Genomic DNA, 17,781 nt, shown 5'->3' on the forward strand with positions numbered 1-17,781 from the left:
CATACATTCCCCAAGTGAAGAAAACTGCTCAGTTGTGGCTTGGATAGCCATTATGGTGACATAATTGGTTGCAGGTTACATGCTCGTTCACACACAGCATTGAGGTCACACAGCATTCTTGGAAAGGTGTGTGGGTACTGGGTTTGGTAGGAGCAGGGACGCCAGTAAAAGGTGGGTTGAGGGAGCAGAGTGGGCACCGACTCCAAACCAACAATTTGTGGTTGCCACAGCTAAAAACAGCTGATGGGAGTGTACTGCCCTATCCTGACATAATACTCAAACAATCGCACCTTCCGAAGCCTTGTGCTGAATCCAGCACTATGCCGGAATTAATGGCATAGGTTACAGCTGTTTATGAGTTTGCCTGAGGCCCATAATTAGTGCGCTGAATGAGTTTTGGCCAACGACTGTGGGGGCAAAGAAAACAAACCCAAGACTCCATGGAATTGTTTGTTAAGCACGCCTACGCAAGCCACTGCAATCACACACGCCAAGCCTTCCACTCTTGATGCGAACAGTTATTTTTCACAATTTAGATCCACGCGGAATTGGAAAACTGTAATGTTTTTCACCTGCGTTACAAAGCGTCCCAAACTTTATGGGAGGATGCAAGAGCTCTCTCTTTGAAACGGCTTCACTGAATCGCTTGCTAGGATGAGACAATTCATGCATAGCATTACATAAGAACATAAGAAGAGTCTCGCTTGATCTTGCCAGTGACCCTTCTAGTTTAGCATCCTGTTCTCAGAGTGGCAACCAGGTGCCCAGGGCAGTGATGTACACCAGTACTGGCAGGGTATGAAGCAGGGAGACCATCAGTAGGCGGGAACAGAGCCCCCAGCAGGTGGAACCAGAGCTGCAGTCAGTGGTAGGCAGAACCAACTAAATTCTAGCTTGTTCCCATCCTTTCCCTCAGGAGTTGTATAAGGGCAACGGTGGGACTAGGGAGGAGGAAGGTGATTGGAGGTGTCCAGAAGGCAGGCAGGTAGAGGCTGACTGAGGACAGGCTGAGGTTGGCACAAATGGATCAGCCTCCACTGAAGAAGAAGAGTTTGGATTTGATATCCCGCCTTTCACTCCCTTTTAAGGAGTCTCAAAGCGGCTAACATTCTCCTTTCCCTTCCTCCCCCACAACAAACACTCTGTGAGGTGAGTGGGGCTGAGAGACTTCAGAGAAGTGTGACTAGCCCAAGGTCACCCAGCAGCTGCATGTGGAGGAGCGGGGAAGCGAACCTGGTTCACCAGATTACGAGACTACCGCTCTTAACCACTACACCACACTGTTTCTCATTCCCCATTGGCCCAGGGGAAGCACAGGAGTGGGACCTAAGCAGAACGTCACTCTCTCCACCTGCAATTCCAGCAACTGGTATTCAGAAGCATATTGCCTCTGACCGTGGAGGCAGAACGTAGCCATTGTGGCTGGTAGCCAATGATAACTTTATCATCTTGTCTACTCCTCTTTTAACACAACCCAAGTTGTTCCGCCTGGCCTTCGGCTTGGAATCAATTCGATTCCCCCCCCCTCTTCTTTTTCCTTTCACCTCCTGTGATGGAACTCCTATTGGGGACTTCCTTGGCTTTTTTCTGGCCCATGTAGGACCAGTTTGGAAAGTTAGCCTTGGTGAAGACTTGACGTTTTCATCCCCAAAAAAGTTTTTGATTTGAGTTTCCATTGAAATGAGGCTGTATTTTAATGTTTTAATGTTGTATTTTAATCTTGTTTTTAAGTTGCATTTCAATCAGTTTGTTTTATATCGGGTGTTAGCTGCCCTGAGCCTGGTCTTGGCTGGGGAGGGCGGGGTATAAATAAATAATAATAATAATTATTATTATTATTATTATTACTACTACTATTACTACACAGGGGAATTCTACTACTCAGGAATCAGGACTGATCTACAAATTCAGGGCGGGCGGGGGGGGGGGAGAAGCATGTGGTACAACCATGCTGGGATTGTACCATTTCAAAATGCAGGTGGGAGATTCCAAAATCTCACTGCCTAGCGAAAGCTAGCATTTCAGGGAGAAGAGTTATAGCAAAGCAGGGAGGTTTTGATATGGGCCAGGATTTAGGCGGCAAATTATTGCTGGCGTTCTATGGCAATACAGTTCCAGGAGAGCCATATTATCACCCCCTCTGTCCCATCCCCCCACCCCCAAATGTATAGACTACACCATCTCTTAGTCATCTCAGTAAGGCCTGGGAAGAAATAATATCTCGCCATATTCCATCCTTTCACCATGTATTCCTTGGATCCTGATTTGTTTCCAGTCTAGATGCCTCACTGGCTAAGGGTAACTATATAAATTAGTACCTCTAGGAAATCCCACTCCAAGTTTTCGTTCTGGTGACTTACTGCTTGCTGGGCTTTGGTGTTTTCCTGCCTGTTCAGAACATATGAAGAGCTTGCTGGATCAGGCCAATGGCCCACCTAGTGCAGTATCCTGTTGTCACAGAAGCCAACCAGATGCCTGTGGGAAACCTTGGCTCCCTTGCCCTTTTGCCATAGAGATTGATGTTTCTTCCAATTCCAACACTGCTTTAGATTCCTTGGCTACACTAATCCCACCTTCCTACCTTGGGAATGTCCTAGTGGATCATCTTTGATCTGAGTCATCATTTAGCCTCAATACCATTCTTAGTTCTGTTTCTACCAGTCGGTCAGGCAACTGATAATCAGTCATAACAGGGGTGGGGGACCTGGGGACCTCCAACTGATATCCCATCACCACTGACCATGTTTGCTGGGATTGATGGGAGCTGGACAACATCTGGAAAGCTATTGCTGTTATCAGTTCATCTCTGTGCCACTGAGTCTGAGATGGACATACACCAAAAGCCTGAGCCAAATTTCACCCACCTCTGTAATCACTAAGTGGTGGCCAATTTTATCCCAGATCCTTGTCTTGTCTACCGCAGTTTGTTCCTCACACCTTAGCTATTGCCATCACTCTGGGCTGGGGGGCACTGCAAATGGGTCCTTAACAGGTGGACAGCCTCATGGGGACAAAGAGATGAGAAGACCTTGCTCAGATAGCAACCTACCCCCAGCACCTACAACCAGCAATCCCCCTCCCCATTCTTACCCATAGCCCAAGAAAATCTATAATGCAATTACATCTGTCTGACGCACGTGCGAGGTGAAAAGAATCTCGCCGTCGGCAGCACCATTCACTGCTAATTGCAATGTGCCTTTGCTAAGGGACAACTACAGAGCAATTTTGCAGAGTGCAGAACAATCAGGAGAACGGGAGCACTAAACATTTTTGACTTGTGCAGTTATTCCCTCTTTCACTATTTAAAAAAAAAGTGGGGGGAAAATCCTACAGCTCCCCGCCCCTTAATTTTTTCCTAAACCAAACCCCAAGTGATTGTCTTTATTTGCACAAAGTGCCTCATAAATGCAAGAATTGCAAAACGCTAGGAACAGAGAGTCAGCAGCAAGACCTGCCTTGGCTCGGATGAAAAGGAGAGGCTGGCATGTTGGATTCCAGGTCACGTTCTTGCATCTTGCAAGGAGACCTTTGGGGAATGCGGGGCTGCAAAGCAGCACAAATTTGTACAACACCAAGTCCTGCACACACCCAGCACAGTATTAGGCACTGCAGACCCAGAGAGTGGTGGGTGGGGCAGGGTGGTGGTGGAGAGACTTGCAAGGTGCTCCAGGATTTGGATATGGCCATAGCTTGTCTAGCCAATGGTCTGGCAAGTGGGGTGTTTCTGAAGGAAGGGAGACTCCTGCTACTTAATTCTAGCATTTATTTCCTTTTAAGTTAGCATTTTCTACCTTGCTTTTCCATCCAAAGATGTCCGAGGTTGGCTAACAATAAATTATAAAGCAAAAGCATCAGCCGTGTCTTTCTTCGCAAATACCTAGAAGACCTCTTTTCTAACTTCTACTTCTACAGCTTCCTCTTCATTCTCTTCTTTAACAATTGTTCCATGTCAATTGTTGAATGCTAGGAGTTTTGCACTGTAATTTCACGGGATGGAATTTGTGGTGGTATCCTGGCATGCAGTTCTTTCTTGCTTTTTAAAATTTAGCATGACATGCCAATATATTGACCCAAAAGCCACGGTTCCATAATGGAGCAGGAATTGCAGGATAAAAGGAACATTAGAAACTGGGACAGAAGCGCCAGCATTACAACCAAGAAAGGTACCCCAAGAAACCCCATGTTTGAATGCAGACTTAGAATGGTATTAGAATTTTCTGCATCTGTAACCTGTGTGAAAATAAAGCCAAGTTGATTATCACATTCGAGCAATTACAGAAAAAATGGTTTCTTTCATATTCTGTATCATATTAGCAAGTTTCAGAAGCCGTGAATTAGGCAGTAAAAGTGTTCTTACAATCGCTTGTGAATTATCCTTGGTCCACTATCCCTTGTTTGAGTAACCTAGCAGCAGCCTCCCAATCACCAAGATAGTTCCTGAAATAGCCCGGCTGAGTGGCAAATTCAGGACACGTTGCCCCGTGCAGAAAAGGGCCCTCCCCTGCGATCAAAGACAGCCCTCTCTTTCCCCAAAGGATTAATATGTTTCTAAACCCGTTAACTTTTAATTACCGCCTGAGCAAGCTGGCTGAGTGCCATCTACATCTCTATTAAAATTCAATTTATGCCCATCATAACTAATTCTGCCGCCCTAGCTTCCTCACCGGCAGCCTTCAATTGCCAGACAAGATGTCCGAAACCTCGTCTCACTGCATTAAATCTCCAAAGAGAGGATCTCTCTCTCATCTGCAGGGCTGAATGAAGGAGACGGCAGCAGGTGGCACTTTGAGCGGGAGGAGAAGAAATGGGTGGTTTGAGAGTGGTTTGCACAGAGTCCTTGTGGCTTCATCACCTTCGTGGAGATGACCGGTCCATTTCTAGACAGTCTGCTCTACAGAGGTTTTACTTATTCTCACTTTTGCTGCTGTAAAGGGCAGCTCTACATATTGCTGTAGCGAGAGCATCAGGATGTGCAGATAACACATGCCTATATTTGTATCTTTAAATACTGGTATACAAGTATCTGGGGAACCTGACATAATAATAATAATAATAATAATAATAATAATAATAATAATAATAATAATAATAATAATAATAATAATTTATTTATACCCTGCCCATCTGGCTGGGTTTCCCCAGCCGCTCTGGATGGCTTCCAACAAAGTATTAAAATACAGTAGTCTGTTAAACATTAAAAGCTTCCCTAAAGAGGGCTGCCTTCAGATGTCTTCTAAAAGTCTGGTAGTTGTTCTTCTCTTTGACATCTGGTGGGAGGGCGTTCCACAGGGCGGGTGCCACTACCAAGAAGGCCCTCTGCCTGGTTCCCTGTATTGTGGCTTCTCGCAGTGAGGAACCGCCAGAAGGCCCTCAGCGCTAGACCTCAGTGTCTGGGCTGAACGGTGGGGTGGAGACGCTCCTTCAGGTATACTGGACCGAGGCTGTTTAGGGCTTTAAAGGTCAGCACCAACACTTTGAATTGTGCTCAGAAACGTACCAGGAGCCAATGTAGGTCTTTCAAGACCGGTGTTATGTGGTCTTGGTGGCCACTCCTAGTCACCAGTCTAGCTGCTGCATTCTGGATTAGTCGTAGTTTCCGGGTCACCTTAAACGTAGCCCCACGTACAGCGCATTGCAGTAGTCCAAGCAGGAGATAACTAGAGAATGCACCACTCTGGTGAGACAAGGAGGTATCTTACCTTCCCAGCATAGCCCATGCTCACTGGTGCTCAAAAGTTGCATATATGTTACGGGATTGCTGTGAGGAACACAGGTGTAACCCTGGTAACTTTCACAGTGGGCAGAGCTGTCCAAAATGGAGGCTTGGACTCTTAGCAGCAAGTGAGGTTTTCAAGGACTGCTACTACACCGCCACCCTCTTCTTTATTTCACCACTGACTGGTGTTCCGTTTTACAACATCCAGTCTACAAATACAGTGGTACCTCAGGTTAAGTACTTAATTTGTTCCAGAGGTCCGTTCTTAACCTGAAACTGTTCTTAACCTGAAACACCACTTTGGCTAATGGGGCCTCCCGCTGCTGCCGTGCCGCCAGAGCACAATTTCTGTTCTCATCCTGAAGCAAAGTTCTTAACCCAAGGTACTATTTCTGGGTTAGCGGAGTCTGTAACCTGAAGCGTATGTAACCTGAAGCGTATGTAACCCGAGGTACCACTGTACATAGATGGGCAAGGGGGTGGGCTGGGCATGGTTTGCCACATGTGCAGATCTGAGTTCAGCATTTGAATCTACTTAACAAGGAATAGCTATGGGAGAGACGACTCAATTAAATGTGCATTTCAAATAAGTTTGGGTTTACATCTAAGGGTTCGTTCAAGATTTCAAAGGCAATTAACCAGACTGGTCACTGTTGCTAGTGGTACCGGGCATCAATGAAGATTTGAGCAGGAAACAGCTCTTGTAGAGTTTAATTTTGGTATCGCAGAAGTTTGGAACATCCTATCCTGTTGGATGGTACAGGTGAAAGGAGTATGTTGGTACCTCTGTACGGTTGCTACAGGAATAGGGAAACTGTGGCCTTCCAGATATTGCTAAACTACAACTCCCATCATCTGTGATGGGAGGGCTGATAGGAATGTGAGTCCAACATCTGGAATGCCACAGGTTTCCACAATTTCCAAGGAGACACTTCCAAATTCGGTCTGCCACTTTCTAATACATAATTGCAGTCAAGGAAAGTGTCAAAAATAACTTCAGCATGGCAAATTCAAGAAGTCAAGTGGGTTGTGTGTATTCCTATAACACCATGATGATACCACTTAGTGAAATTGCACAAAATGGTTTTAATCTTAACAATGGCAAAAAAGAAAAAAGCACAGAAGCTCCCAACAGTGTTTGAATAGTTTGTCTTATGCATCTGCTGTTTTTCAGGCACTCCGTGCATGTTAGAAATACTCTAGGAACATCTGCTGAGCAAAACTGGTTTACACAGCCATTTGCTATTTAACATTAAGGTCACTGCACTTCATTTGTAGTGGCACATGATTATATTGTGCCACAACAAATGAAAAACAAATAAAGTAAAAAGGAATATTCTCCTCTCTTCTACCAGCAAACAATCAACTTTGATGTATTATCACTGTCTGGGATGAATGATCAAAGGCTGAATGGGGTGAGGGCTGGGAGAACATATCTCTAGGCTCTTGTAATGCATAATGTTCCCTGTGCTCATATATAGTTTTCAAGGGTTGGTATAATGCAGAATTGGACATGAAAGCTTAGCGGCAGTGGAATAAGCACCTACTATTCCACATGCAAATTTCTTTTTGAAATGGCAGCTTTCACTGTAGTTGCTTTGGGTGGAAGCCAACCAACCTGAGCGTCATGGGTAGTTTAGCCCTAACTGAGGTATTTAATAGAATCATAGAGTTGGAAGGGACCCTGAGGATCATCACGTCTAACCCCCTGCAATGCAGGAATATGCAGCTGTCCCATACGGGGATTGAACTTGCAACCTTGGCATGATCAGCACCATGCTCTGTCCAACTGAACTATCCAGGCTTATTTATTTATTGAATTTATTATATCCCACCTTCTTCTCCAGGGGGCTCAACGTGGCCTATGTGGTTCTCCCCTTCCTCACTGAACCACCACCACCACCACAGCCACCCTTTCAAGGAGGTTAGGCTAAGAGGCAGTGACTGGCCCAAGGTCACCCAGTGGGAGGTTGAGCCCTGGTCTCCCAGGTCCTAGTCCATCATCTTTGACCACTGGTCTTGCTAGCTAGGGATGTGGGGAGGTGTAGTCCAACAACAGCTGGGGACCCATGCTTGAGGAACACTGCGCTCACTGCTATACCACACTAGCTGTGGCTCCCCAGATCATGCTGGATTCCCACTATCCCTGACAGGGGGTCATGCCAGCTGGGTCTGAGGAGTCCAAAAGCATATTGAGGGCCTCAAATATTCCACCTAATTCAATCTAATGCAATGAACCAGTAGTCTCAACCTGCGCTCCTGGTAGCCAAGCTCCAGTATGTCACCTACTGCCCCACTGAAGCAGTATGGCTGCTCGCCGAATTGCAGGCTGACCTGTGTTACCAAGGAACAGAAGCGTCACTTAGGCAGCATCAGAAGCCCCGTCAGCTGACTTGGCACCTCGTCAGATGACCCAGGGGACCAAGGAAGCTCCACCTGGACTGATAAAGCCTCAAAGTTTGAGCAAACCTGTCTCTTGCAGAGAAGGCGCTGGCAAGCTGGCCTCCTGGTGGTCAGTTTCCATTGCAGTTGGTGCTGCCCTGAGAACCTGATTTGGAAATATGACACCTGCCTCTGGTCAAGCCACCACTTTGGGTTCCTGACTTGCACCACTCTGGCTGCCTCTGGGTGATGGCTTTCTCCCTCTGGACCCCTGGGGCTTTGATCCCATCAGCACTTGAGCAACCTGCAGCAAACTTTGACACCCTCAAAACCTGTTAATCACCTTTCTGGCACAGAGGTGAGCTAAAGAGTGGCTTTCCCCTGCTCTTTCAGGCATGTCTGTCAGTGGGGTGAGACACAGGCAGGCCTGAGGCAAATCCTTTGCTTAGCAGTGTGGCTCTGAAAGGCTGCGGAAATGTTTGAATCCACTTCCCCGCGTGGCTTTGCTAGATCCCAGAAGAAGTGCCTATGCCAGACCTGTGGCGGCAATGTGAACATTTCCTTATACAACTGAAAGGAACTGGAATAAATATGTCCCCACAACTGTGGTTCCCAGAACCACAAGGGAGCGACTTTTGCAGCTACAGTTGTGCCACTGGATAAACCTTTCAATTAGCTTAATTTATGCTTGCAATTCTGAGTAGGAAACAGTGACTGAAGTTAACTCTGGAGTGACCAGCTGCTGTGTATGACCTGATGCAAATGGAATACAGTGGTACCTTGGGTTACATACGCTTCAGGTTACAGACTCCGCTAACCCAGAAATAGTACCTCGGGTTAAGAACTTTGCTTCAGGATGAGAACAGAAATTGTGCTCCGGTGGTGTGGCGGCAGCAGGAGGCCCCATTAGCTAAAGTGGTGCTTCAGGTTAAGAACAGTTTCAGGTTAAGAACACACCTCCGGAACGAATTAAGTACTTAACCTGAGGTACCGCTGTATGGTTAACAGCAGATCATGATATGTTAGCCATGCAAATTATTTGTGAGGCGGGGAACAAGCAGGACGCTATTGAGATTGTGAGGCCGGGATAGCCGATGTGGTGCCAATGTGATGACTGACTACAAGTCCCATCATCCCATTTCACTATGCTGGCTGTGGCTGACCAGGGTTGGTATACATACAGCCCCTGCAGGTCTAAGAGCTGCTCACCTTGGCAACAAATACTGGCTTTCCTACCCACAACCCAATTCAAAGGGGTTCCGCATGACAGAAACACTCAGATCCTCAGCTCAGTTAAGACATAGCTGTGTGATGGTGCATTGAAAAAGGGAGTTTTTCCTCTGTTCTTCTGAGGTAAGACTTGAAGCTGCTGTCCACAGCGTGTGATGTAGGCCTAGCACTGAAGGCAGCTTTTTTGAGCATCTGTCAGTGAAGGGACTGCACACTTGGCGACACTGCCTTTCTTCCTGGGGTCCTAGAGTGAGGAGGTGTTGCCATGGCAGCAAGATGCCTTCAAGTTTGATGCCTTTAAATGGGGAAATAGCTTGTCTTGGGCTGAATTATTGATTAAAATGGGGAGGATGACACACACATTCATACACAGAGGAGATGCAGAGAAGCATAGGCTTGATTTAAAGACAAGCCTCAAGTGGCTGTGACTCCATGACACTCGCTTTCTTTTCAAATTACCGGCAGGGCCCAAGTGCGAGCAAAAGAGATGGAAGGAAGCTTTTCATTATTATTATTATTTTTGTCAGTTTTCTAAGGCAGGATGGAGAGAGACTGCTGCAAACCAGGAGGCACAGAGTTACCAGCAAACGGCAGATAAACGATAGCAATCAGAATGGAGGGTAATTAACAAGCTATTTGAAGAAGGAACAACTCTACAAAAGTGTCAAAAGCAACTAGAGGTGCTTTTCATCTTCCGTGTGCTCAGACAAAATGGCAACAAATTAACAGAGAAGGACAAGTATTACACAAATTAATAAGCAGCGAAAGCCAGATTGACAATTGTTCTTCGGCACCTGGTATATCTGATGTATATTTTGCCAATGCACAAGGTGGTATCTGCTTGAGAGAAACGCTAGCTCGGACACAAAGCTCAGCTATTATTATCAGTTTTAGGTCTCCCGTTTGAAAAGGTAAACAAAGTAAGAATCCCAGAAGTATGGATATTCAAAGGACAATGTTAAGAAGTGAAGGCAGCAGGAATATTGACAGCTAGAAATTGGAAAGAAGCAAAGGGTTTAAATGCAGGGAAACGGTGTAACGTAATTTGGGTTGGGACATAACACTTTCTGAAAAACAGTTGCAAAAACTCGGTGTGGCTAGAGGTGGGAAAAAAACATGAAAGACTTTTATACGTACTAGCAACTTTCAGTCTCTCTCCACTTCAGTGCTTGTGTAAACTTTACTATTATTATTATTTTACATCAGAACTATGCCTTAAGGTTCAGTTTGTGATATTTTTTTCTTTTCAACTTTTTTTATATATAAAAAGATGCGATCTAGAATTAGTGCCCTGTCACCCAGTGCTCATCGGCGTATTCTATTTACATTACGCAAGGTTACTGTAAGACAGCTAAAGTCTAAAGCCCAGGAACCAACCACTGCCGGAAATGACCATCACAATTTACTTTTGCTGTCTCCTCCTCCTCTTCCCACAAGCTTTTCCACCACTATATAATCAGGTGCAACTCAGTCTATGAACAGTTCAATGTGCTCTCAGGTTGAGTAACTCAAAATGGAAGCATCGGGAAGGGGAGCTTTGGGTTGGTGGCATCAACATCTTGCATCCCTGCAGGATGCTGCCATTGCCAACACGAAGCTCTCCCAATCTCTTGGCTGCCCCTCCTCATCTCTGCCCCAGCAGCTGCAGCACTGCAGCTGCATATAACATGGACCCGCAACATGAATTAGTCTGCAACCCTATGCACACTTAGATGAGAGAAAAATCCCATTGGACACAATGAAACTTACCTCCGACTACAGATCTGCCCTGTTACAGTCTCAGAAGTCAATGAGAAGCAAAGGTCTGTTCTACTGGGCTCTTCAGTAGTCAACAAATGTGCGTCAGGTACTATAGATGGCTCTGAACTCAGAAAAGTGAAGCACTTATGTCAGGGAACTGCCATCAAAACAGGGGCGGGAAACAGAGGGGCAGTTGTGTTACAGGGAGCCTCCGAAAATCTTGCGAAGCAGTTCTTCGTCCGGTGATGAGGAAAACCCCACCTCCAGTGGGGAAGAGGTGAAAGGACCAGAGGATGCTGATAGGAGCCTCAGCACCACTTCTGGCAAAGCCGGCCAGGAGAGAAGCATGCCCCTTCCATCGCCCACCCTGCGCAGAAGTCTAAAGTGCAAAGAGGGAAGGAAGAGGCTGGGCGTAACGAGACTTTTATGTTGGGGGAGGTCCAGGAAACAAGCACTCCCGGATTCTGCTAGCGATTGAGGCAGACATGAATTTTGGGGTTCTGCACTGTAAATAGTTTTGCACCTAAATAAAACCTGAAAAGGACAGGTCGGAGTCCTGCCTGGTTACTCGTGAGCAACCACCTTTGCCATCTGACAGCTTAGCAAGTTATCTGGTTTTATGCAAGCATGAATTGTATACAAGAAAAGGGGGGGGGGAAATATATATATATATTGTGGAAAGGCTAACACTTCCAAATGGCTGGTACGCACACACCCCGTCCCCATTTTTCTCTCACTGAGAACTTTATCTGTCTGGCTTAACCATGAGAAGGGCTGAAGGGGAGATGTGATCAATGTATATAAATATTTGAACACGGGTAAGCCACAGCTTCGTAGCACGCTGTTCAATCTTGCAGTCAGAGGGCTAACATGTTCCCGTACCTGGGAGAAGTAATTGGACAAGCTTAAAATAAGTGCATTTCCTAGCTGTGACAGTAATTAAAACACAGGAATTGCTCACCAGAGGAGGCTGGGAAGAGCTCCCAAATCACTTGAAGTCTTTAAATCAAGAGAGGATGTCTTCCTATTAGGGGTGGATTAATTCGGCTAGGGTGAGTCTCATATCTGAAGCTTGCAGGACATCATGTCAGCAAGGATTTTTTTTTATAGGTCTTCCTGAAACTGAGGGATATGAAAGCCAGGAAATTTGTTATATGGCCAACGAGGCCATACTCTAGGGAAGCGAATTTTACATTGATCGGCACTTAGTAGTTTGCAGCGATGCACCAACTCCCTCCCCTTTGGAGCGTTCCGTAGGAACTCTCAAAATGCCCAAATGCAAGAAACATTCCAGCCTTCCTTGCCAGTTCCCTCCTTGCAAACATCTCCCAATAGGTGCACCCTCCCGCTTTCCCAAGGCAAGGCTTGGGCAGGAGAGGGATGCTGCACTCCTGCTTGTGGGCTACACAGAGGCATTGTTGGCCACTGCGAAGGCTGGAACTGATAGGCCCCTGGTCTCATCTTATAAGGGTCTTCTTATGTTCTTTGTTTCCTTGGTGAATGGGGGCAGGGCAATAGCAGGGTGAACTGGGTAGTGTGTTGGAACCCCTTTCACATCTGACCCAGTTCAAGGGGGTTTGGAACTCGCTCACCAAGGGGCCAGACGTTTTGGGCAGAGGGAGCCCATCTTTGGAACTCTCTCCATTTATTTATTTCATTTAAAAAATCACACTGCTTTTTTATTATTATTATTATTATTATTATTATTATTATTATTATTATTATTATTATTATTTTAAAAAGGTAAAGGTAAAAGGACCCCTGACCATTAGGTCCAGTCATGGCTGACTCTGGGGTTGCGGCGCTCATCTCGCTTTATTGGCCGAGGGAGCCGGCATACAGCTCCCTACATACAGGTCATGTGGCCAGCATGACTAAGCCGCTTCTGGCAAACCAGAGCAGCGCACGGAAACACCATTTACCTTCCCGCCGGACTGGTACCTATTTATCTACTTGCACTTTGACATGCTTTCGAACTGCTAGGTTGGCAGGAGTAGGGACCAAGCAACAGGAGCTCACCCTATCACGGGGATTCGAACAGCCAACCTTCTGATCGGCAAGTCCTAGGCTCTGTGGTTTAACCCACAGCGCCACCCACGTCCACAAAAAAGATTAAAATCAAGAAAAACTTGCTCTGGTTGGCGGATCTTGGGAGTTCTAGTACAAACAAAAGTAGATTCTGTAAATCTGAACTGTGCCTTCTCCTGATCTAAGCAGCAAGTTTCCATCTTGGGCATAGGCAGAATTTGGGGCGCTAGTTTGCAAATCATTAATAAGAAAGGAGACACTAGAGATAAGGAATCTACTTTCTTCAGCTGGTCAAACCTGGCCCAATAAACATGATGTCGCAACTGCCACATCTGCTTGCTTCTTTGAGGGAGTTTGTTTCAAATTATTTGGGAATGGCCAGCCCTGCGGGGAGAGGGGTGCTTGACTGACAACTGGTGCACAAATTCTGTTCAGTTTTGTCTTTTTAAGGAGAGGTTAGATAAGGACGAAATATAGTTTCCCTGAAAACGTTCCTTCCATTTTTGGCTTTAAGGATTCATGAGCTGGGGGATCCATCACACTCTGGTTGGAGTTAACTGACTGCTTAAGTCCACACTTTAGCTACTTCCCCCCCAGGGAAAACAATTCTTTAGCACTCAACCAAAGCAAACAGTTCAGGTTTCCCCTGGATAGCCATTTGTTCCTATCTGTTGGCAAAGAGCGTGTTTTCCCTTGGAAAGGATGAGGGCAAAGGCCTGAGTCAAGCAGAAAACTACTAGGACCCATCCTTGCAGCGGTTCTCAACCTGTAGGTCCCCAGATGTTGTTGGACTACAACTCCCATCATCCCTGAGCTCTGGCCTTGCTAGCTAGGGGTGATGGGAGTTGTAGTTCAACAACATCTGGGGACGCACAGGCTGAGAAAGGCTACTTTATAGACACAGCACTAGTGGAAGTGTGGACAAGCCCTGCCTCACGGCGCTCCTGTTTGCTCTGGACACTGTCACCCCCCCTCCACCTTTCTAGCTTTCCCAGACTTCACAGAAAATCTCACACGTCTAGCGTTTCGTGTGTGACCTTTTGCATGCGTCAAACAACTGAACGCTCTCCACCCCCCTCTCCAAAGCCACTATTATTTTTTTTAGCTGCTATAAAAGAAAATAAATTGATTAAAGACCTGAAATAGTTCCTGTGCACCAGCTGGGAGCTGCAGATGACACATGCCCCAGGGGCTTTTGCTACCATGGGGATAATGACAGGAAGCAGCCTGCAGGGACAAGGCTCCAGGTGGAGGGAGGAGCGCTCGCTGCCACTTCACAGAGCCCCGAAGAGCGAAAGGCCACCTGCAACGTACCTGTATTCTAGAGAGAATTTGGTCAGCTCCCTGTTGTCGTGCAGCCATTTGAACTCCAGAGGCCAGCTGCCTTCTGCCATGCAGGTCAGCACCAAGCGGTTTCCCTCCAGGTGAACCTGTGTACGCACCGGCTCCGTCTTGAAATAGGGAGAAACGTCATCTGCAAAGGACACAGAAGAGGGGAAGGAGAGAGGGTCAAGCTGTATGTTCTTTCTAAGCATCCTGCCAAATTTAAAGGGCACAAGAGCCAGACAAAGGGCTTGTTCGTCCAGTATCTTCTCTGTGATACTGGGTCCTCCTGAGCTACACAAATGAATGGAAAGCAGTAGAGAAGCCTTAAGGAACATGGTGCTTTCCAGGGAGTTGTTTTGTACTGCAAATCTCAGGGATGTACTGTGCCACCCAGGGATGATAGGTTCCATGGTACAAAATATGGAGGGGGGGGGGACGACACCAGGCTAGTTAAGGCTGCTACAGGGCAATTCTGGGTGTATCTATCCTTTATTGTGCCATCCCCTGTCTCCTATTTCACGGCAGAAATTTAGAGAAATATCAAACTTGATCTCATGTCTCTGGATATATAAATGGTTTCTATTGCTCTGACTGGGTGAGCAAAAACCAATAAGCAAAAAGGTTATAAATTAAGCATGGCAGTGCAGTTCTCTTAACCAGAACCCCTGTAAGTTTTTCATCACCATTCCCCCCCAACTGTATTTGGACAGCATTTTCTGTACGGGCTCACCCACCCTTCTCTTTGTTTTGCAATAAGGTAAAGGTACAGGACCCCTGGATGGTCAAATCCAGTGGGGTTGCGGCGGTCATCTCGCTTTTCAGGCCGAGGAAGCCGGCGTTTGTCCACAGACAGCTTTCTGGGTCATGTGGCTAGCATGACTAAACCGCTTCTGCTGCAACAGAACACCATGGCGGAAGCCAGAGCGCAAGGGAACGCTGTTTACCTTCCCACCACAGCAGTACCTATTTATCTATTTGCATTGGTGTGCTTTCAAACTGCTTGGTTGGCAGGAGCTGGGACAGAGCAATGGGAGCTCACTCAGCTGCGGGGATTCGAACCGCTGACCTTCCGATCGGCAAGCCCAAGAGGCTCAGTGGTTTAGACCACAGCACCACCCACGTGTCTTGCAATGTCTTCTGCTTGTCCCATGATTTTAGGTATGGGTCCAAGAGTTTTTGTTTTTGTTTTCCCTTTCGTCATACCACTTCCCCTGGGAGAACCTGTGGTTTAGTGCTGAATCCTGATGGACATTGGTTTCAACTCAGCAGTAAACCGTGGGTTTTCCCTGGGGAAGTGGCAGGACAAAAGGAAATCCTCCCAGGCCCATGCCTCGGGGGACAAAGAGATGTGTGACTGAGTCCTAAGTGTAGCTGCTGACACTGACCCTCTTGGGTCATAGACATACTATAAGATTTCCAGGGTAAAATGGAGTGAATACAGAATGGCATACAATATTTAAAAAATCCTAATGTGGGCAGATCCATACTAGGTGACACATAGGACATTCATAAACATGATTTACTGAGGCCAGTAGCTGGAGAGGAATGTGGAGTCAGACCATAAAAACAAGAGGAGCTGAAATCAGTGCAGAGTCAAGATTGCTCCAAAGCCACCCCTTATGGACTTTTTGCACGAAAAAAAAAATGAGCTCTTGATATCTAGGTTTGAAGACTGAAAAAAAGGTTGGCTTATTATTAATAGTACTGTATTGGTATTATTTCAATTTATATACTGCCCTTTATCTGAAGATCCGAGGGCAGTGCACAACATTAAAAACACATTGTGGAACATCAATGATAAAAACATAATGGAAGGAAGCCTAATACAGCGGTACCTTGGTTTATGAACTTTGTTCCGGAAGTCCGTTCTTAAACCAAAGCATTCTTAAACCAAGGCGTGCTTTCCCATAGCAGCGGGGGACTCAATTTACAAATGGAACACACTCAACAGGAAACGAAACATGTTCTTATTCCAAGGCAAAGTTCACAAACCAAAACACCTACTTCCGGGTTTGCAGTATTCTTAATCCAAGTTGCTCATAAACTAAGCTGTTCTTAAACCAAAGTACCACTGTAGCAAAATGATCATCATCATAACAGTCCACCTCCTCACACTTTCACAAGCCAGAGATGGATAGCTTATGGAAAGCAGAAGAATGGGATGTTATGGAAGTAAGAGCTTTGCATAAGTTTTTATAGCTGATAGATGGAGAATTGGAAGTCTTTCCTTTTTTTAATTTTCTCTTTTGGTTTTCTTGCTGTCAGAGCTGCCCTAGGTCCCAGCTCACAAAGGACCAACGCCACTTCGTTGTTATATACAAGAGTCTTTATTGAAGTTCAGTTTGTCTTTCACATCAGCACCGTGCAGCTCTACGTCTGAAACTCTAGACCGCTGAAGCTCCGTCTGAGTCTCCTCCCCCCATACACCAGTTTAAGACTCTAGCCTTGCTCCACCTCTTCCTTTGCTCTTTCCGCCTCTGGGTTCTCCTGTCAGCTGGAGTCTCGCCCTTTCTAGACTCTTCTGACGCTGAGTCCCCTGAGTCTTCCCCCTGCCTCTGGCGGGCTTTAGGACCTGGTTCCCCATCCGGGTTTTCTGCTGTCCCGCGCGCCTGTACATTTGAACTTGGCGCGCGCGCCCAGCCGCCAACCTTCCTCCTGACCGTTACACTGCTCCTGTCACTGCTTCGCCCTTCAGGGAGGCTAGCTGGACCTGACCTCCCCTCCGTTCCCCCACTCTCCGACAGAGGCGTGGTCAGTTCCGACTCATCTTCTCTCCCTGCTGGAGGAGATGCTGCCCCTGACACCTGAGACTCTTCCCCCCCACTATGCTCTGGTGGGGAAGCTGGTCCTGATCTCCAGCTGCTGCTTTGGGAGTCCCCGCTGGCCCCCCCGTTCTTGGTGTGTCCTCCCTGGGACCCCCCCTTGCCCTGACCATCGGCGCCTCCTTCTGGGAATCTTCTGATTCGCTAGAGAAGCTCATTGAATCTCTCGGGTCACTGCCATACTCCCCTACGCTGCCCTCAGATCCTTCCCCTTCGCTCTCCATCTCCTCTCTCCCCTGTGCCTCTGCTCCTGAGCCCCTGACACTTGCTTTTTAAAAAAATGCTTGATATTTGATGTTGACTCCTGTAAATTCTCTCTCTCTCTCTCTCTCTCTCTCTCTCTCTCTCTCTCTCTCTCTCTCTCTTTCAAGCTTTAATAAAATCAGTTTTTTTTGTTTTGTTTTTTAAGAAAATATCACTCCGAAATCAAACAACTTTAGCCTCAAAGTCCATAGCCAGTTGGTCCAGAGGTCTCTTGCCCACACTGGGGATGAGCAACTGGAGATGCTTGCAAAAAAACCCCACACCAAACAAAGC

At 46.6% G+C, this 17,781-nt stretch overlaps 1 protein-coding gene across 8 annotated transcripts in view; it reads right to left on the bottom strand.

Moving 5' to 3' along the window:
* SDK2 (sidekick cell adhesion molecule 2) overlaps positions 1-17,781 on the bottom strand; it is a 342,544-nt gene that overhangs the window by 135,166 nt on the left and 189,597 nt on the right. For all 8 annotated transcript variants that reach the window (XM_082212337.1, XM_082212335.1, XM_082212331.1 and 5 more), the window contains exon 2: positions 14,411-14,570. In XM_082212337.1, coding sequence (XP_082068463.1) covers positions 14,411-14,570 — 160 coding nt within the window. The remainder of the gene's footprint in view (positions 1-14,410; positions 14,571-17,781) is intronic.

The sequence above is a fragment of the Podarcis vaucheri genome, assembly GCF_965113315.1.
Source record: "Podarcis vaucheri genome assembly, chromosome: 2".
Lineage (NCBI taxonomy): Eukaryota > Metazoa > Chordata > Lepidosauria > Squamata > Lacertidae > Podarcis > Podarcis vaucheri.